The sequence below is a fragment of the Saccopteryx bilineata genome, chromosome X, assembly GCF_036850765.1.
Source record: "Saccopteryx bilineata isolate mSacBil1 chromosome X, mSacBil1_pri_phased_curated, whole genome shotgun sequence".
In the NCBI taxonomy this organism is placed as follows: Eukaryota; Metazoa; Chordata; class Mammalia; order Chiroptera; family Emballonuridae; genus Saccopteryx; species Saccopteryx bilineata.
In genome coordinates, this window is record NC_089502.1 from 103949388 (window position 1) to 103968911 (window position 19524).

At 39.6% G+C, this 19524-nt stretch overlaps 1 protein-coding gene across 12 annotated transcripts in view; it reads right to left on the minus strand.

Annotated features, from left to right (window-relative positions):
- The window catches only part of HUWE1 (HECT, UBA and WWE domain containing E3 ubiquitin protein ligase 1), a 179513-nt gene that overhangs the window by 129467 nt on the left and 30522 nt on the right, over positions 1-19524 (minus strand). For 11 of the 12 annotated variants that reach the window (XM_066249119.1, XM_066249128.1, XM_066249122.1 and 8 more), the window contains 4 exons: positions 15724-15792; positions 9648-9746; positions 8857-9063; positions 6341-6493 (listed from right to left, as the gene is read on the minus strand). In XM_066249119.1, the coding sequence (XP_066105216.1) occupies positions 6341-6493; positions 8857-9063; positions 9648-9746; positions 15724-15768 (504 nt within the window). In that variant the 5' untranslated portion in view covers positions 15769-15792. Of the gene's footprint in view, positions 1-6340; positions 6494-8856; positions 9064-9647; positions 9747-10248; positions 10288-15723; positions 15793-19524 lie in introns of those variants that run through there. The other variant, XM_066249130.1, reaches the window with a different exon arrangement.

Here is a 19524-nt window from a genome sequence, read left to right on the forward strand (position 1 = left end):
TGGGAGCTATTAGTAATAGCAGCTACTATTACTAAACACCTAGCATATTATCTCTAACTCTCAAAATCCTGTAAGATTCTTTTACTTGTAATAGCAAGCATCAAGCACAAAATAATCAGCAAAATCAGCAACATACCGCACCCAACAAGATTGCAAATTGTCCATAACTAAAAACCTACCTTTAACCTACAGTGTTAGCCCAAATCAGAACAAAAAGAAGTAAATCTACCAAAGTTAAAAGGAGATCAAAATAAGAAGGAACACAACAGCAATGATTTAAGCAATCCTTCCTGGTAATAGAAAGATCCAAGGAAAGAAAAGAAGAAGATAATCCTGAACTACCAAAACAAAAGCAAAGGAAAAACCCTATACTTCATGTAAAAGTAGTCTGTATCTTAACTTTTACTTTCTAAAGGGCCGGAATATTTAATTTAGTATGAAAAATCAGTGTGTGAAAATCAGAGTAAAAGGTGGGGTGTTATAATTTGACAAGATATTAATTCTGATAGGTGTTGTGGTTCTATGTGTAGTACCAAACTAACTCTACAGTGCTCTTCTCCTATTCCTAAACATAAAACTTGTTCTAAAAATCTCAAAACCATTTGATAATGGTATAGCCATTGGAAAGGGTATGGTTTGTATAAAGCAAATAGATCAGGTTTCAAACCCCAGTTCCACTACTTTCGAATTGTGGGAATTACGAGCAAATCACATCACTTTGCTTAACCTCATATTCTTCATCTGTAAAGTGGGTGTAAGAATCCCTACCCTCAGAGTACTATGCTAAGTGAAATAACAAAAATAAATGAACAAACATAATAGAAACAGACTCACAGATGCAAAGAAGAGACCAATGGTTGCCAGAGGGGATGGGGAACAGGGGGCAGAGTGAAAAAGGTGAAGGCATTAAGAAGTACAAAATAGTCATGGGGATATATAAAAAGTACAGTTTAGGGAATATGGTCAATAATATTGTAATAACTATATATGTTGTGAGGTGGGTGCAAGACTTACCGTGGAATCACTTATAAATGTCTAACCACTACGTTGTACACCTTAAACTGAAATATTGAATGTCAACTGTAATATAAAAAATTAAAAAATAAAAAGAACTCCCAATATATTAAAAAAAATTATATATAAAAGAACTCCTACCGCCTGACCAGGCTGTGGCACAGTGGAGAGTGCAATGCCTGGGAGGCTGAAGACCCAGGTTCGAACAACCGAGGTTGCCAGCTTGAGCGTGGGGTTGCCAGCTTGAGCACGGGGTTGCTGGTTTGAGCAAGGGGTCACTGGCTTGGCTGGAGGCCCCCAGTCAAGGCACATATGAGAAAGCAATCAATGAACAACTAAGGTACCACAACTATGAGTTGATGCTTCTCATCTCTCTCCCTTCCTGTCTGTCCCTCCCTATCGCTAAAAAAAAAGAATTCCTACCATCAGATATTAAGTGGATTACATGTAATATTAAGTCAGTAGCAACTAAACTACAGTACATACAAACAATATTCACTAAAAATACATCTGCAGAGTCATTAACAATTCTAATTTAATTATACAAGTAATATATACTATAGCTATAAAATATTTAAAGTAGAGAACAAAAAAGTGAAATCACCCATCTTCTTTTCCCCAAAATTAATTCCCTTTGTCTACGTTCACAATTAGATATGCACCTTACATGATTTTATTAATGCAGTTTTACTTTTGGACTTTTGAAAAACCATAAATGGGGATCTTCAACTAGCTTTTTTTGCTAAGAGATCTTTTCACTGATCTTTCAGGGTCATATATAGGTTGGATAATGGCAGGTTAAATATAATGTTTTAAGTTTTTTCCCAAACAATGGTACAATAAGAATATTCACACATACATTTTTCTACACATTTAAATTTGCTTGTAACATAATTTCAAATGAAGTGATGCCAAATGACCCTACAAAAGTACATTCATACACCAACAGTCTATAAGGACTTGTTTACCCATAATCTAGCAAACCTATCTCACTTTAATGTATATTTCCCCTGAGTATTTCTAGTGCAATCTTTTCATGTTTTAGCAGTCAAATTTAAAGACATATTTTTTTATTCCTCTGTGAATTGTCTGTTTATATGATTTTGCATATTTTTCTATTGGATTAGTTACATTTTTGTTCATTTGTAGAATTTGTTTACATAATTCCTTTGTTGTAAATACTTTTTCCAGTTTAAGAAGTCATCTGTCAGCCCTGGCCGGTTGGTTCAGTGGTAGAGCGTCAGCCTGGCATGCAGGAGTCCCAGGTTTGATTCCCGACCAGGGAACACAGGAGAAGTGCCCATTTGCTTCTCCACCCCTCCCCATCTCCTTCCTCTCTGTCTCTCTCTTCCCCTCCCACAAACAAGACTCCATTGGAGCAGCATTTGCCCAGGCGCTGAGGATGGCTCTGTGGCCTCTGCCTCAGGCACTAGAATGGCTCTGATTGCGGCAGAGTGACGCCCCAAGATGGGCAGAGCATCATCCCCTGGTGGGCCTGCCGGGTGGATCCTGGTCGGGCGCATGCAGGAGTCTGTCTGACTGCCTCCCCGTTTCCAACTTCAGAGAAATACAAAAAAAAAAAAAAGCAAAAGAAGCCATCTGTCTCTTATTTATAATTATGTTATACAGAAGTTTAAATATTTTTAAATAATAAAAAAATTGTCAATTTTTAAAATGGTCTCTAAGTTTCTTCACTTTTTTAGGAAACACTTCATCATGAAAGATGTTAAAAGTTGTCTGTAGCCCTGTCTGGATGGGTTGGCTCAGCAGTAGAGAGTCAACTCAGCCTGTGGAAGTCCTGGGTTTGATTCCCAGTCAGGATTCACAGGAGAGGTGATCATCTGCTTCTCCCCAACCCCTCATATCACTTCTCTCTCTCTCTCTCTCTCTCTCTCCCCCCCCCCCCTCCTGCAGCCATGGCTCAATTGATTTGAGTGCATCAGCCCAAGGCACTGAGGATGGCTTCTATGAACCTCTGCCTCAGGTACTAAAGAATAGCTGGGTTTGCAGCGGCCCTACATGGGTATCGACCCCAGACCAGGTTGCTGGGTGGATCCCATTCTGGCGCATGCAGGATATCTCCCCTACTCTCACTTTAAAAAAAGAAGTTGCCTGTATATGCCTCTAAATATGTTTCTAAGATTTACATGAATAGTGTGAAGAAATGATCTATACATATTTCTCCTTCAAACAGCCAATTATCCCACTGTTTTGATCCTAAGGAAGAGAGGCGATCATCTGCTTCTCCCCAACCCCTCATATCCTTTCTCTCTCTGTCTCTCTCTCTCTTCTCCTCCTGCAGCCATGGCTCAATTGATTTGAGTGCATCAGCCCAAGGCACTGAGGAAGACAAAGCTTACCATTTCATTCTGCAAACATATTTGTCTATTCTTTTTTTTTAATCTTATTTTTATTAATTTTAATGCAGTGACATTGATAAATCAGGGTACATATGTTCCGAGAAAACATCTCCAGATTATTTTGACCTTTGATTATGCTGTATACCCCTCACTCAAAGTCAAATCGTCCTCTGTCACCTTCTATCTGGATTTCTTTGTGCCCCTACCCTCCCCCCACTCCCTCCCTCTCCTTCCTCGCCCCTCCACCCCACGCCCTGTTACCATCACATTCTTGTCCATGTCTCTAAGTCTCATTTTTATGTCCCATCTATGCATTGGTTCATATGCCAATTAAAAAACTTAAAATTATTATGGCTTTATATTTTATCTGGTACAGCAAATGACCCTGATTCTTAATCAGTGTTTTCTTATTTTTGTTCATTTCTGCTTTCCCGTTTATGCTATTAACAGGCCTCCATTTAACCAATCCGAGAGATTAAACTGCATTCTCCACGCCTCTTTTAAAACATACTGACTGATGCAGCCTGCCTGCAGGCACTCTTGCTCCCACCAGTTTTCTGTATGTGTACCAAGTCAGGTCTGTTTGTCTCCAAAACTCATTTATGTCAATTGTATGCATTATAATTATATAATTTAAAATACTATATAAGGCAATGATTTAAACTGAAAAATTATTTTTTAAAAATTAAGGTGAGGCCCTTGCCAGTTGGCTCAGTGGTAGAGTGTCAGCCTGGCGTGCAGGAGTCCGGGATTCGATTCCCGGCCAGGGCACAAAGGAGAAGCATCCATCTGCTTCTCCACCCCTCCCCCTCTTCTTCCTCTCTGTCTCTCTCTTCCCCTCCCGCAGCCAAGGCTCCACTGGAGCAAAGTTGGCCTGGGCACTGAGGATGGCTCTGTGGCCTCTGCCTCAGGTGCTAGAATGGCTCTGGTCGCAGCGGAGCAACGCCCCAGATGGGCAGAGCATCGCCCCCTGGTGGACATGCCAGGTGGATCCCGGTCAGGTGCATGGGGAGTCTGACTGCCTCCCTGTTTCCAACTTCAGAAAAATACAAAAAAAAAAATTAAGGTGAATATTTTACAAAGACTAAAAGGCAAGATACTAAAGTAAAAATACTGCCAAATTAGGGAAAAGAGACTCAAGGGAAAATATAAAAAAATTAATAATTCTGTATTCAGGTTCCTTCACAAACTAAAGTCTCTACATTGTTTCTCCACTTTAAAGAAATCAGATTATAGTTGTAACTTATGTAAATAAGATAACAGACTGTTTCTCACTGAAAGTAAAGTTCTCGGTTTTACACTAGAAAGACAGGTAAAGGAAGTGACACTTGTGTTTTAGGGTTTTTTTTAATGGTATGTATTAATCACTTTTAAAGAAAAGTCCCTGCTTAGCCCTGGCCAGGTAGATCAGTTGGTTAAATACATCACCATTCTGATATGCCAAGATTGTGGGTTCAATCCCTGGTCAGAGCACATACAAGAGTCAACCAAAGAATATATAAATAAGTGGAACAACAGACTGATGATTCTCTTCCCCCTTCCTCTTTCTAAAAAACTTTAAAAAAATTAAAAATATGAAAAGTTCCTGTTGTAAGATTTTAAAAATAAATAACCTACAAACTATTGTCCCTAATTTCACCCAAGAGAGCCTCTACTCAACTATTGAGTGTTCCTATGCAAGAAATGATACCTGTTGCTGTTAACAAATTTAGATCTTTTAAATCTGTAAGTAAAGGTTTAGTTTCATTATATCAGTACTTAAACATTGCTGGTTAGATTTATTTTAACTTATTTATAGAAACCCATCAGACCCATTATTGTTACTCACATATCTTTCTCTTTACCAAAGGCAACAACACTCTTCACTGATATCTAGCCTTTAATTTTTATTTTCTCAAAACTGTATTTTGCTTTGTGTGCACATTTTTTAAGTTTCAGAAATGGTACTGAGCAATAAAGATTTTTTTTAACATTGCCCCTCCCACTCAGCACTAATGTTGCTATGTGTATTATCTGGTTTGCTGCTTCTAACTGCTACATATTGTATAGTATGCATGCACCACATTTTACTTTCCAATCTACTAATAATGGACACCAAGACTGCCTCCAACTTCTCCCTACCACAAAGATGGAATATCCTCACAGATGTCATCTTATGGGATAATGTGAGATCATCTCTGGAATATATACATAGGAGTACCAGCCCACACTCCTATCAGTGATACATAAGGGTTCTGATAGCCTCAGAGGCCTGCTAGCATTTACCATTATACAGATTTCTAGTTTCTGGTAATCTGATATAGCTTGGCTGTATCTTGTTTAACTATATTTGTATTTCTCTAATTACTAATGAGTTTGAGCATCTTTTTGCCTGAAGAGTTCTCTGGTCTCTGAACTGTCTATCCACAGTCTTTGTTTGTTTATCTTTGTTGATTTGGAGGTACTCCTTGTATATTCTGCATTGACAATCCCTTGTCAGTTTTAAAGCATTACTAAAGACCTTTCAATCAATCACCAATCTGTTAACTTTTGTCTTTGGCAGTACTGCTTAATTTCCCTTTTCTTAGTCATACATACATTGCACAGACCAGCTGCTGTTTCACCAATTGTTTGAATGTTACAGGTTCATGACAAAATGAGTTTGCATCAGAAATGTTATTCAACCACATCTGTAAGTACATTGTTCAACTGATATTAGTCTTCATGAGGAAAGCAGTGTATTGATTTACATTCGAGTGTAACTACCTTAAGAGTAGCATTGAGCAATGGTATCTTTTCTTGAAAAGGAAGTCTTAATTTTGCATTGGGGGGGAATACAGTTAAATGGGCTCTAATTGTTCTACTCAATTGGACCAGTAAAGTTAACTTAGAGCCTCCTATCCATTTTGACACTTCAAGAAACACCTGTGAAAAGGTACTACATAGTCTACTTTTTGTGCCCTTCCAACTCTTCACCCATGACTCACCTCTGCCAAATGTTGCAGCCGTGTTAGCAGTGGGGTTCTCTTGTCAGATCCAAGGCGTGTAATGTAATTTGATCTTTTGCTAAACACATACAGAAGGTTAAGGACCGCCAGCACCACTTGCATATCAGAAGAAGCCAATAAAGTTGTCAAATGCTATAGGGGACAAAAAAGGGCAAGTTCATGGTATCAATCACAGTAGGCCTTGAAAATGTAAATTGCCAATAAAGATTTGTCAACATTTACAAAGCTATCAGTAAGTTTAAAAATTCCAAAACCATTTATACATATTTGAGTACTTACAAAATGCATCCTTGCCCCCAAGAAACTTACAATTTTGAGGCAAGTCAGAAAGTCCAAAAAAGCAAAAAATTGAATAAACATTTCCAAATTGCACATGTGTCCCCACAGGAAAAATGGGTTACAAAAGAAACAAGTGTGGTATTTTAATACAAAGTGGAACTCAAGAACACTGACTCCAACTATATTAAAAGTATTGTAAATGATACTTTTATGCTCCTTTTGTATCCTTTATGACAAATAAAATTAGAATTAATTAAAACACAGGGTCCTTGCCTGACCAGGCAGTGGTGCAGTGGATAGAGCGTCGGACTGGGATGCAGAAGACCCAGGTTCAAGACCCCGAGGTTGCCAGCTTGAGCATGGGCTCATCTGGTTTGAGCAAAAATTCAGCAGCTTGGACCCAAGGTCTCTGGCTCAAGCAAGGGGTTACTTGGAGGGCTGAAAGCCCATGGTCAAGGAACATATGAGAAAGCAATCAATGAACAACTAAGGTGTCGTAATGCACAACGAAATCTAATGATTGATGCTTCTCATCTCTCCGTTCCTGTCTGTCTGTCCCTGTCTATCCCTCTCTCTGACTCTCTCTCTCTGTAAAAAAATAAAATTAAAATTAAAAAACAAAAACAAAAACAAAAAAACACAGGGTCCTTCACATAGAAACTAAAGATTCCAATACCTGGTGGCATGGCTGTTATGGTAAAATGTATATTATATAACAGTAACCCAAGAGTGTCTATTTTCATTTTTCAATACAATAAAAACTCACCAATATACTGAAGCATTTGGATAGAATTAAAATCAGTATGTAATCCAACTGGAAATGAACCCAGGTATTTCCAGTTGCTGATTATCCCAAAAGCCATGGACTTCCTTCTGCAGCTAATCTTATTTCATCTTCAACATATTGCTAATCTATTCCCCACTTAAAACTCTAGGTGTTAGTTCAGTTGTTCCACTTCTTTTCCTAAGCTATTTTCTTTATATTTTTTGTCCTGATTCTGTTTCTTTACTGAAAACTTAGGAAAGCTAACACACAACAAAAGAGCACTTAACTGATAGAGAAAAGTCTAAAGTTAGGCTAAAGGAAAAAAGTTTCTTCCTATAGAGATTTTTTGACCAATTCAAAATGTCACTAATTCCTGTGCCCATTTTACTTTTTAAGAATACAAAGCATCATCAGCCTGGTGTGTAGAAGTCCCAGGTTTGATTCCTGGTTAGGGCACACAGGAGAAGCAACCATTTGCTTCTACACCCCCTCCCCAACTCTCTCTCTTTCCTTCCCTTCTGCAGCCATGGCTCAAATGGTTTGAGCAAAGTTGGCCCCAGGCACTGAGGATGGCTCCATGGCCTTGCCTCAGGTGCTAAAAATGGCTTGATTGCTAAGTAACGGAGCAGCAGCCCAGACAGGCAGATCATCACCTGGTATAGAGCTTGCTGGGTGGATTCCGGTTGGGGCACATGCTGAAGTCTATGTCTGCCTCCCTGCCTCTCACTTAATAATAAAATAAAATAATACAAAGGATGTTATTAATACACATTTTGGGGAAAGAGAAGAGATTGAATAGCAGCATACAAACTTAGAAAAGCAATAAGTACAGCCTGATCAGGAGGTGGCACATTGGCTAGAGCGTGGGTTGACCTGGGACACTGAGGACCCAGGTTCGAAACCCCGAGGTTGCTAGCTTGAGCACGGACTCATCTGGCTTGAGAACAGGGTCACTGGCTTGAGCAAGAGGTTGCTCAGCTGGAGCCCCCTGCTGCCCCCCTAGGACAAGGCACATATGAGAAAAAAAATCAATGAACAACTAAAGTGCTATCATTATGATTTGATGCTTCTCATCTCTCTCCCTTCCTGTCTATTCCTCTCTCTCTGTTTCTTGCTTAAAAAAAAAAAGTAACTTGAGGCTACTCTAATGACCTGGGACAAAGATCAATTCCTGGTAACTCCCAAGAACACTTAAATACATGTATTGCATTCTCATTAACTTCTTCAGTCTTAAAAGGCAGGGTGAAGGCGATACTAAAGAATTTTGCCATCAATCCTGTAAAGGGTGTCTATATCCAAGAAACATCCTACCATTGTCTTTGACATGGAAAAGCCCAAAGTTCCATAATGAAAAGGAAAGTAATCCTCAGAGAGAAATAGCAGTTTTCTTATTTCTGGACATGACCAATTATAGTTAAGAACAGATCACATAGACTTGAACTTCTCCTACCTCTATGGAACTGTACAGATGCCGGGAAAAGCTATACTCAATGAGCAAGGCTGTGAAGTTCAACACAGCCAACAGAAGCATTTTCAGTTGCTCTCTTTCAGGCCGATCACACACGAGCATCCATGACATATTTTCCACTGTCTGTCCAGCATCTGCCAGAATTCCATCAAAGCGATCCAAGAGATCCACCCAATGATATAACTCACACTGGAAATAGAAAGAGGAAGATAAGAATAAGGTGTTTGTGTGGGTACTCTGTTATAATGGATTGCTAAGCATGACATCTAAACAAGTTCACGTCCCATCTTTGCTTCTCTTCAACCCCCAATCAGTACAGAAACCCACGTGAGAGGGTATACTTTGAGTCATGTGGGTATGAATTCATTGTTATATCCAAAGTGTGTGCATCTGTGTGTGTGTGTGTGTGTGTGTGTGTATTAACATCAACAGATGCCACAAAACCCCTTGCTAAGTCTTCAGAGGGAGAATTATGGCTACATTCTGAGTACTACAAACATAGGGACTCTCTCTACCAGAATCCATTTTATCTGGAGTGCTCACTTTTAGTTATCTAAAGATTCTTTTAAACTAAAAGTAAAAATCCTAAGACTATCTCAAACTCGTATTGTCAGTAAAACTAAAGGAATTTTGTGATTAAGATTCTTTATCATCACCCATGTAAATAAATTCTCCTCTTCCTCAGCAGGCAAATTCTCCTCTCACATTTCTTTCAAAATTTCCTGGCAACCAGTCCAGGGAGCCCTGTCTTTTGGGAGCGTGGGTTCACATACCTTTCCAATGTTCCATGTTTTGATCTGCTGCAGTTCCAAGAGAAGTTGCTCATCATTACAAACTTTGAGCTTGTCTATTAAGGCTCTGCAGTCTGCAGGCTGAGGAAAACAAACAGATATTCACAAAGGGTGTTTTGGAATATGGAGGAGACACAAAGAAAAAAAAATTGAAAAATAAATCCTTAAGCCAATACACTCAGAAACTCAACGTTTGCTAGAATAACTACTTAAAGTGGAAATTTGCCAGATGATGCCTTGGGATTAAATGGAAATCTTATAATGAAATAATCGATCTCTGCATTTTTAAAACCCAGATAAATTTATAGATGTATAAAAACTACTTGGAAAGATAACAGAATAAAGGAAACAAGCTAAATATCAATAAAAATAAAATAAAGGCATTTGTACCATGGGTCTGAAAGTGAAGCAGAATGTCATATAAGGAATGCTAAATCAGAGAAACACTGAAAAGCCCTAATGAATTTAAAGTTAAAGGTGAAGATTAGCATTAGCTATATTTTTCTGCAACATAAAACCCTCCAATTGTAGGATGGCAAAGAGCTTCTGAACTTTGTGAAACCAAGACTCTATTCTTACTTACTCATTTCCATACATTCCTGCTTTCTTTTACTGATGAAAGGGCCTGTGTGTCAGGTAACAAGGTGTGGATTCAGAGTTTATAGTAAAGTTTCTGAAAGTGAAGCAGGGAATAGGGACTGGGACAAAGAAGCCGTCTATTAACGAATGGCAGCTGGAAGTGATTACACTTACTCTTTAAACTCTGTAAAATAGTATAGTATCCTGGGATGGGCCAAGATTTGAAACCAAACAAATCTGGGTTTAGTTTTTCCCTTAATGTTTACTAAACTGTTTGATCATGAACAAGTCCAGCCCTAATCTATAGTTTTCTTATCAGGAAAACAAACCTAAAAAATGTGAAGCTCAAATGTTTGCCACATACATAAAACACTTATATAATAAGAGCTTAAACATTGAGACAGAATACTGTAACAAAGAACACAGGCTTTGGAATTAGGTAGAGTTGGTAAGCTACCTCTATGAATCTCAGTATTCTTTTCTGCAAAATGAACTGATACCACCTATTTCAGGGGTCCCCAAACTAAGGCCCGCGGGCCGCATGCAGCCCCCTGAGGCCATTTATCCGGCCCCCGCCGCACTTCCGGAAGGGGCACCTCTTTCATTAGTGGTCAGTGGGAGGAGCATAGTTCCCATTGAAATACTGGTCAGTTTGTTGATTTAAATTTACTTGTTCTTTATTTTAAATATTGTATTTGTTCCTGTTTTGTTGTTTTTTTTACTTTAAAATAAGATATGTGCAGTGTGCATAAGGATTTGTTCATAGTTTTTTTTTTATAGTCCGGCCCTCCAATGGTCTGAGGGACAGTGAACTGGCCCCCTGTGTAAAAAGTTTGGGGACCCCTGACCTATTTAATGAGAATGTTGTAAGAGTTAAACAAGGAATATTTTCAGCACACAAAACAGAACATAGAACAAGGACTTAAAGTCAAGTGGTTTCCTTTAAGCTATGCCCCCAAATTTTTCTCCCTCTAAAGTGAACATTATTAAAGAGCTACCTCAACCTTTTGTGGTAATTAAATGTATAAAAAGTCCCTGGCATAAAATACTTCCATACCCCAGACATGCACTTTTTTTCCTCTTCTTGCAGCCATATAGGTTGAGGAAGAGATGGTGAAGCAGTAGAAGCAGAAAACAATGGGAGTCTGAACCATCTGCTCATGCAGTTCACTTGAGCCTAGTATCAAATATATCACTTCAATTTCTAATAGAATTCAGCTATGCAGATCCAATTTTATGATTCTCTGGGTTAGATAACACCCAGTTCATGATGAACAATTGAGTCCTGTAATCACTTGCTATCTATATCACAATCAGGCATTCATTCTTTATCAAGGTCCTGTAGCAAGTCAGAAACTGCTTTTCTGAATGTTAAACTAATTGTTGGTAGAGGATAGCATGGCTAAAACTCTACGAGTCTTAGCTGTGCTTCTCCCATATGGGCTTGACAGAGGCATCATACAGCATCTTGGCTGGCACATAAGTCAGACATATACTAAGGTTATAATGTCCACGTAGTAGGGCAGCTTGCACAATACATAGACTGAACCTTCTGCAGTCTTTTCTAGATCCTGACCTTCACTGTCATTTTAGATGTGATCCAGTAAATGGATCAAAACAGCATGACCAAACATGATATGTCAGCTCCAAAATCCAGAAGCACACCATACACTGTTCCACTTCCTCATGGTATGTGGTACAAGGTGCAGCAACTTGTCTCTCACTTTAGAAGGGTCATCTTGACATTTCTCAGACCTCTGGAACCCTGGAAACTGATGTGACAGGTCCTCAAACTTCAAAGGGCACCCTCTGGAACACATATGTCTAAGACTACTAAGTTGCTTGTGTTTTCTGCTCAGAAGATCCAGGTAACACCATGACATCAATTTAACATAACAGCATGATGTCCTGCTTTATCAGAAGTATAAAGGTCCCTCTGAAAATTGCAGTTTGCAGAATGCACAAGGGGCAAAATTGTATCTTTAGCACTTTGTCCCTGCTACATAAAAGTTAACAGTGTGAATTTCTTTACTCATGGTAATGCAAAACAAAGCACTTGCCAGATCAATGGCTGCATACCACTTGCCATGGTTTATATTGATTTGCTCCTATAAAGATATCAAACCAAGGGGGAAAAACCCTTTGCACAGCTAGCTGAGACACAAAGGGATCAATAAATGTCTTTTTGTGCAGCCATTATGGAAAATATCCAATGAAAATGAAAAAACTAATTTGAAAAAATATATGCGCCTGTGTTCACCGCAGCATTATTTACAATAACCAAAATATGGAAATAAGCTGTGTCCATTGAAGGACAGATGTAAAAAAAAAAAAAAAAGATGTAATACACACAATGAAACATTACTCAGCCATAAATGAAATCTTGCCATTTGTGACAATATGGGTGGACCCTGAGAGCATTATGCTACGTGACATAAGTCAGAGAGATAAATATTATATGATCTCACTTTTATGTGTAATTTTAAAAAGAAAAAGCAGCCCTGGCCGGTTGGCTCAGCGGTAGAGCGTCGGCCTGGCGTGCGGGAGTCCCGGGTTCGATTCCCGGCCAGGGCACACAGGAGAAGCGCCCATCTGCTTCTCCACCCCTCCCCCTCTCCTTCCTCTCTGTCTGTCTCTTCCCCTCCCGCAGCCGAGGCTCCACTGGAGCAAAGATGGCCTGGGCGCTGGGGATGGCTCTGTGGCCTCTGCCTCAGGTGCTAGAATGGCTCTGGATGCAACAGAGCATCCCCCCTGGTGGGCGGAGCATCACCCCCTGGTGGGCGTGCCGGGTGGATCCAGGTAGGGCGCATGCGGGAGTCTGTCTGACTGCCTCCCCTTTTCCAGCTTCGGAAAAATGAAAAAAAAAAAAAAAAAAAAAGTAAAAAGCAAACAAGAAAACCCAGCTCATAGATACAGAGAATACACTGGTGGTGGCCAGAGGCAGAAAGTGGGTGAAATGGGTAAGGAGGTTGAAAGGTAATAATAATAATAGAAAAATAATAATTAAAAAATATAAATGTCTTTCTTAAAAATAATATCTAGTATTGACCACAGCAAGGGGAAATTGAGTATGCTGCTTGAAAAAACAGGCATTTTCAAGCCTTAAAAATTTACACAAATCAATGATCTAAAAACTCAACTCTGAGGAGTTTATCCTAAGTAATTTGCTAGTAGTTATCAAATGTTCTGAACCAGAAATGTGTACAAAGGTGACTCAAAAAACAAATCCTTAAAATCCATTAGGTAAAAGAAAAAAAATTGCTTTTGTCCATCTACAAAGCAATTTTAATTATTCTGTAAGTTTACTAACTTTGTTCTTTTCTGAAATGGCCTATATATGTTTTATCATTGGAATATTTATTTTTCCCACTGATTTAGCTATTAAAGATATTAACTACATTGGATTATGAATAGTTTCCCAAGCTAGTCATGTGCCATTTTATTTTGGATATAATTCTTTACATTTTTTTTTCTGAAGCTGGAAACGGGGAGAGACAGTCAGACAGACTCCCGCATGCACCCAACCGGGATCCACCCGGCACGCCCACCAGGGGGCGATGCTCTGCCCCTCCGGGGCGTCGCTCTGCCGCGACCAGAGCCACTCTAGCGCCTGGGGCAGAGGCCAAGGAGCCATCCCCAGCGTCCGGGCCATCTTTGCTCCAATGGAGCCTTGGCTGCGGGAGGGGAAGAGAGAGACAGAGAGGAAGGAGGGGGTGGGGGTGGAGAAGCAAATGGGTGCTTCTCCTATGTGCCCTGGCAGGGAATCGAACCCGGGTCCCCCGCACGCCAGGCCGACACTCTACCGCTGAGCCAACCGGCCAGGGCCTAATTCTTCACATTTTTATTATTTGTATAGTTTCTTTATTTTTGTGACAGAGAGAGACAGAGAAAGGGACAGATAGTGACAGACAGACAGGAAGGGAGAGAGAAGCATTGATTCTTCGTTGTGGCATCTTAGTTGTTCATTGATTGCTTTCTCATGTGCTTTGACCAGGGGGTGCCAGCAGAGCCAGTGAGCACTTGCTCAAGGCAATGACCTTTGGGTCAAGCCAGCGACCACGGGATCATGTTTATGATCCCACACTCAAGCCGGATGAGCCCCTGGCTCAAGCCAGTGACCTCAGGGTTCCGAACCTGGGTCCTCTGCATCCCAGTCCAATGCTCTATCCACAGCACCACTACCTGGTCAGGCTGCATTAGTTTCTTAAGGCAAGTTTTCTTTCTGTTCTTCAGTTTCCAAAAATTATTTGAGTACATAATTATCAAAAACTCTAGATGGCAAAACACATCAAAAACAAAATAAAAAGGAAAGTGCTACAAATATGAAAAATGAATATATCTAATATGTATGGCATTAAAGAAACTCTTATAAGGCCAATAAATTTGAATACATACATATATATATCTATCTATATATATATAGATAAATATTCACACACACACATATATATAAAAGCATGCAAATTAGAACAAAATATTTCTTCATCACCTAATAACAAAATTTAAAAGATAGTCTATAATGCTGGAGAGGGTATGGGAAGACAATACCTCTCACTGTCATCAGTATAATGCTGAGTGAAAAGGTCAGGAGAACTACTCATGCAATAATCTTTTAAAGACTGAAAGCAAAAAAATATAGCAAAATATTAATAGTGATATCTGGAAGTAATACTTATTAGGTAGTTAGTTTTTTTAAAAAAAACCAAGTGGCCTTTTTAGAAAATGAACTATATAATTGATTTAGATACTTTGCTAAGCTACTGCCTCACATCAAGGAAGGGGTAATTGTCAAATCTGTTTTCTACAGGTGAAAACTGGACAAGTTAATGGTAAGACTCAAACCCATGTCTAATGCCAAAGCTTGTGCTCCTTAAACTACATACAACATATGGGGCCTACAAGAGTATCATCACAATTCAATACTTTCTTAACCTCAAATACAGTTTAAATCAACTAATAGAATACTGGACTAAAGTTGGGATTTCTACTTTTGACATAAGATCAACTGATATGGCCAACCAATACACTGGTTAAGCTGAATTCTATGACTAAGAATCAGTAACAAACAAAGCTAAAACACTGGCCTCAAAAGAAATCTTAAAAAGAAAGGGGTTACCACGTTAATTTTCTAAAAAATAAAAATGAGAAAGATCCAACAAGTATGGAAAGAATTTTAACCCACATCTTCTCTTTCTGCTATATCATAACCTTTCAATGCATAGAAACAGCAACCAGAAAACCTACTTCAGGTATATACAGCTACAAATGTTTTAGGGCTCACTTTCAACTGGTCACTAGCTTATTCACTGTTTTAATAAAGGGAAGTTCAAAAGAAAATTTGACTGCTTCAAGACAAGTTACTCTTTTACTGCACCTTGTATATCTAAAATGATGATATATTTGGAAGATCAGTGTGGGTGAAAAATTGCCAGAATTTTTTCTGAAATGAAAAAATAATAAAAAATTTTTGGATACTTACAGCCTCAGTAGGTGTCTTTTTCAGTTTAGTCCTGTCTACTTTCATGTTTTCGATTTTCAATTTTATGATCTAAAAAGTAAATCACAAAAGAAGTGAGAATTAAAGTTGCAATCTGGAACTCTGTGTGCCTGGACACAGACAATATAGAATAAAGAGCATGCAAAAGGCTTAAAGTAAAAACTCGGGAGTAAAGAAGCCATGCCAACTGAAGGCACAGCTATGAGGTAGGGAGGGATAAAGAATATGTCCAGATAAAACTGGCCCACATTCATATCTTGCAAAAGTCTATAAGCAATCTAAGCCAAATTAAAACTTTATTTTAAAAAAACTCTTAAATTTATAATTGAAAATAAGAGTTCAATGTTTTCAAACATCTCAGGATAGAAAATACACCATATCCCTGCAGTTTTCTGGAATATTTAGCAATTCTCCTTGTGAGAATTTATCCAAAGAAAATCAGAAGGATGTACACAAATATTTAACCACAAGAATCCATACTGAATGACCATGTATAACACTAAAAAATTGGGAAGCAAATGTCCAAAACAGAATTGGTTTAAAACAAAATAATTATACAACTCTTAAAAATATCACACACAATTATGTAAAAGCACACAAAGATGCTCACAGTGAAATATTAAAACAGAATTATCAGTATAGTATAATTCTATGTCTAAAGAAAATAAGTAGAAATACATCAAAATGTTAATTTATTACTAAACAGATTATGTATGATTATTTTATTGGTGCATCTCTTTATTCTTTACTGTTCTTAACCAATAAAAATATATTAGTTGTATCATAAGAACAAAGGCAGCACAATACTTTGATATTTTTTAAATTAGAAAATGACGTATAAGACTCACTAGAAATGTCCTGAGCACAGAACTAAGGCCATGTAATTTGGAAGGCTCAAAAGTGAACAACAATCTAATTAGACCCATAGTATAAATCTAGGTAATCTTTGATGGCACACAGGTCCTTCAAGATGCTCTGACCAAGGCTCAGGAAGAAATAAAGGACTATTCCATTAACAACTAGGACACATGAATAGAGGTAGAGATGAATTGCAAGTTCTTTACACACCAAAGATTCTACTGCCAATTACTTATTTGCTACATAGCAATTACTAGAGGTTGATGTCCCTCCTCCCAAAAGGCTATTATATATAAAGATAACCAAGCACAAGTATAACTTTTAGGCAACTTTTGGCCTAGATTTAGTCCAACATAGTCATTACTATGGAAATAACATATTTGCCTGTGTGGTCGGCATCCATTCAACTAATAGGCATTCAGAGTTGGAGAAATACAGAGTATGTTCCAATATTTCAATATTTCTGTAGAGACCATTCCTGAACAACAAAAAGATGTTTTCCCTCTATGGTTCACATTTAAGGTATGTGTCGCCAGATCACTTAAAAAGTTACCTTAGTAACTAATAGAAAAAGAACAAAATGCCAGCTGCCAATAATTTCCAAATATCTAAAGTGAGGTCAAAAGGATTCTGGTAAAAATCTGGTCCATAAAGTGAAAACTATAAGTGAGCTTTTAATTTTTTTTTAAATTTAGTGAGAGGAGGGGAGGCAGAGACAAACTCCTGCATGCACACCGACTGGGATCCACCCAGCAAACCCCCTAGGGGGTGATGCTCTGCCCATCTGGGGCCCTTGCTGTTGCAACCAGAGCTATTTTTTTTTAGCACTTGAGTGGAGGCCATGAAGCCATCCTCAGCTCACTCTAACTAAGCCTTGGCTACAGGAGGGAAAGAGAAGAGAAAGACAGAGAGAGAAAAGAGGGAGGGGTAGAGAAGCAGATAGGTGCTTCTCCTGTGTGCCCTGACCAGGAATTGAACCCAGGACATCCACACGCCAGGCCAACACTCTACCACTGAGTGAACTGGCCAGGGCCTATAAGTGAGCTTTTTATATACTTATTCTCAGGCTTGTTTTTTCTCATACCTATTACTTAAAGCAATCATTTGCCAGGAGGCTACTGACTGCCTGCTGCATACAATACCATACAACCAAAATCACTGAATGTTTTCCCTCTAAGATTAAGAACAAAGTAAGAATGCCCATTCTCACCACTTCTATTCAACACGTGTTAGAAATTCTAGTCATTACAATAAGATATAAAAAGGAAATAACAGGTATAGAGATAAGAAAGGAATAAATAAAACTGTCCCTATTTGCAGATGACAAAAGATTATTGTAGGGAAAACAACTGTTAGGCTTGGTGGCTTGCACTTCGCATGATTAGTGTGTGAGCATGTGGCAGAGCCAAGTGTGTATAGCCTATGTAAGGCTACAGGTGCTTTCTCTTAGGGCAGATCACTTGCCAGCCACTGTGAGAAGCCCTTTTGCTGTTCATTTGCCTGCTGCCATAAGAAGAGGTTTTCCCCTGCCTGTTTGCTCATCCGCCATTGTGAGAAGCTATTAAATGGGAATGGCCCAATGCTTTGCAGCTCTACAGTTCCTCTACCATCTGCTCAAATCCAGTGTGAACCTGCCTGGCCTCAGCCACTGGCATTACATCGGGCATAATGGATAGGATTTGGATCAGATCAGTAGAGAGCTACCAACAACCCTGAAGGGTGGTATAGTGGCTGTTCTTGAGCATTTGGTTCCCAGTGGCTACCCTGTTGGGGGCCGTGGGCTGGGTGTTTTTAATTGCCCAGTGAGCAGAAACTGAAAGCTCTGTGCGAGAGGCCATTCGAGTGTGAGCTGGGATTGAGAACCAATAACAGCTTGAACTGCAACAGATGCTGGAGAAGGAGATTGACTGCTATCTAGAGCTTCAGTGTGAAATGCAGGCTGAACACCAATGGAACCTGGAACTAGAATGATCACTTGAGAAGGAATTACAGGTTTGAGAGTTGCAGTTTGCCCTAGAAACCAAATGCTGGCAAAGACAGTCATTAGAGAAGTAACAGCAGGTTCAAGAGCTAGAGTTTCAGCTTCAGGCTGCCAGCAACCACAAGAGCCCCGCCAGTGGTCACCCAGAAGGTGAAAACCCAGCAGCCAAGAGCACCTCAGGGGCAGGCACAGTCTCCCCCACAAGTAGTGGAGCACTCTATGGTTCGGCCCTATACCCCAAGTTGATGGAATTAGGGGTGAAATTCAGGCAGAAATCCACTGAGTCCCTGGCAGCTTGGTTCCTGTGGTTGTGGTATATAGGGGTGGATAGCATCATGCTCTCTGGAACAGATATGGAGAAATTAGCCCTATTACCACACACTCTTCCTAGAGGCAGCATTTTCAGAACTGCCATGACAATCCAGGAAACTATACCCTATTAGAGTGGGTGATGGCTGCCATTTTTATGGTCTGGCAGAATGCTGGGGACTTTCTGGGGGCAGTGAATTGGTGGCAGTCATATACTGAGCTGCAGCAGGTCCTCCAGGAACTAGGTATGAAGAATGCTGCTTTCAACCTGAGGTCCCACAGGCAAGATAAGTAAGTATTTACAGCTAGGATGAGGGACCTTATTCTCTGTAGTGTCCTGCCAGCCCTTTCTGGGTCACTAGTGGCTATCCTGGGCTCCTACATGGGGCAGCCCATCAATAGTTACCCAGGTGGCAGATTTTGGGGGGGGGGAGGTGGAGGCAGCACAGTGCCGTAAGGGTGTGCAAGCTGCTGCCTGTGCTGCCCTACCAACTGACAAGAGAAACGGGTCTGTAAAGGTCAACCAAACACAGACATTGGTAGATTTGATTGTGGTGGGGCAGATAAAGAGAAATTCTATGGTGGGTCTAATAGAGTCCTGGACAGAGCTCTGGCAGCAGCTTAAGCTAGAAAAA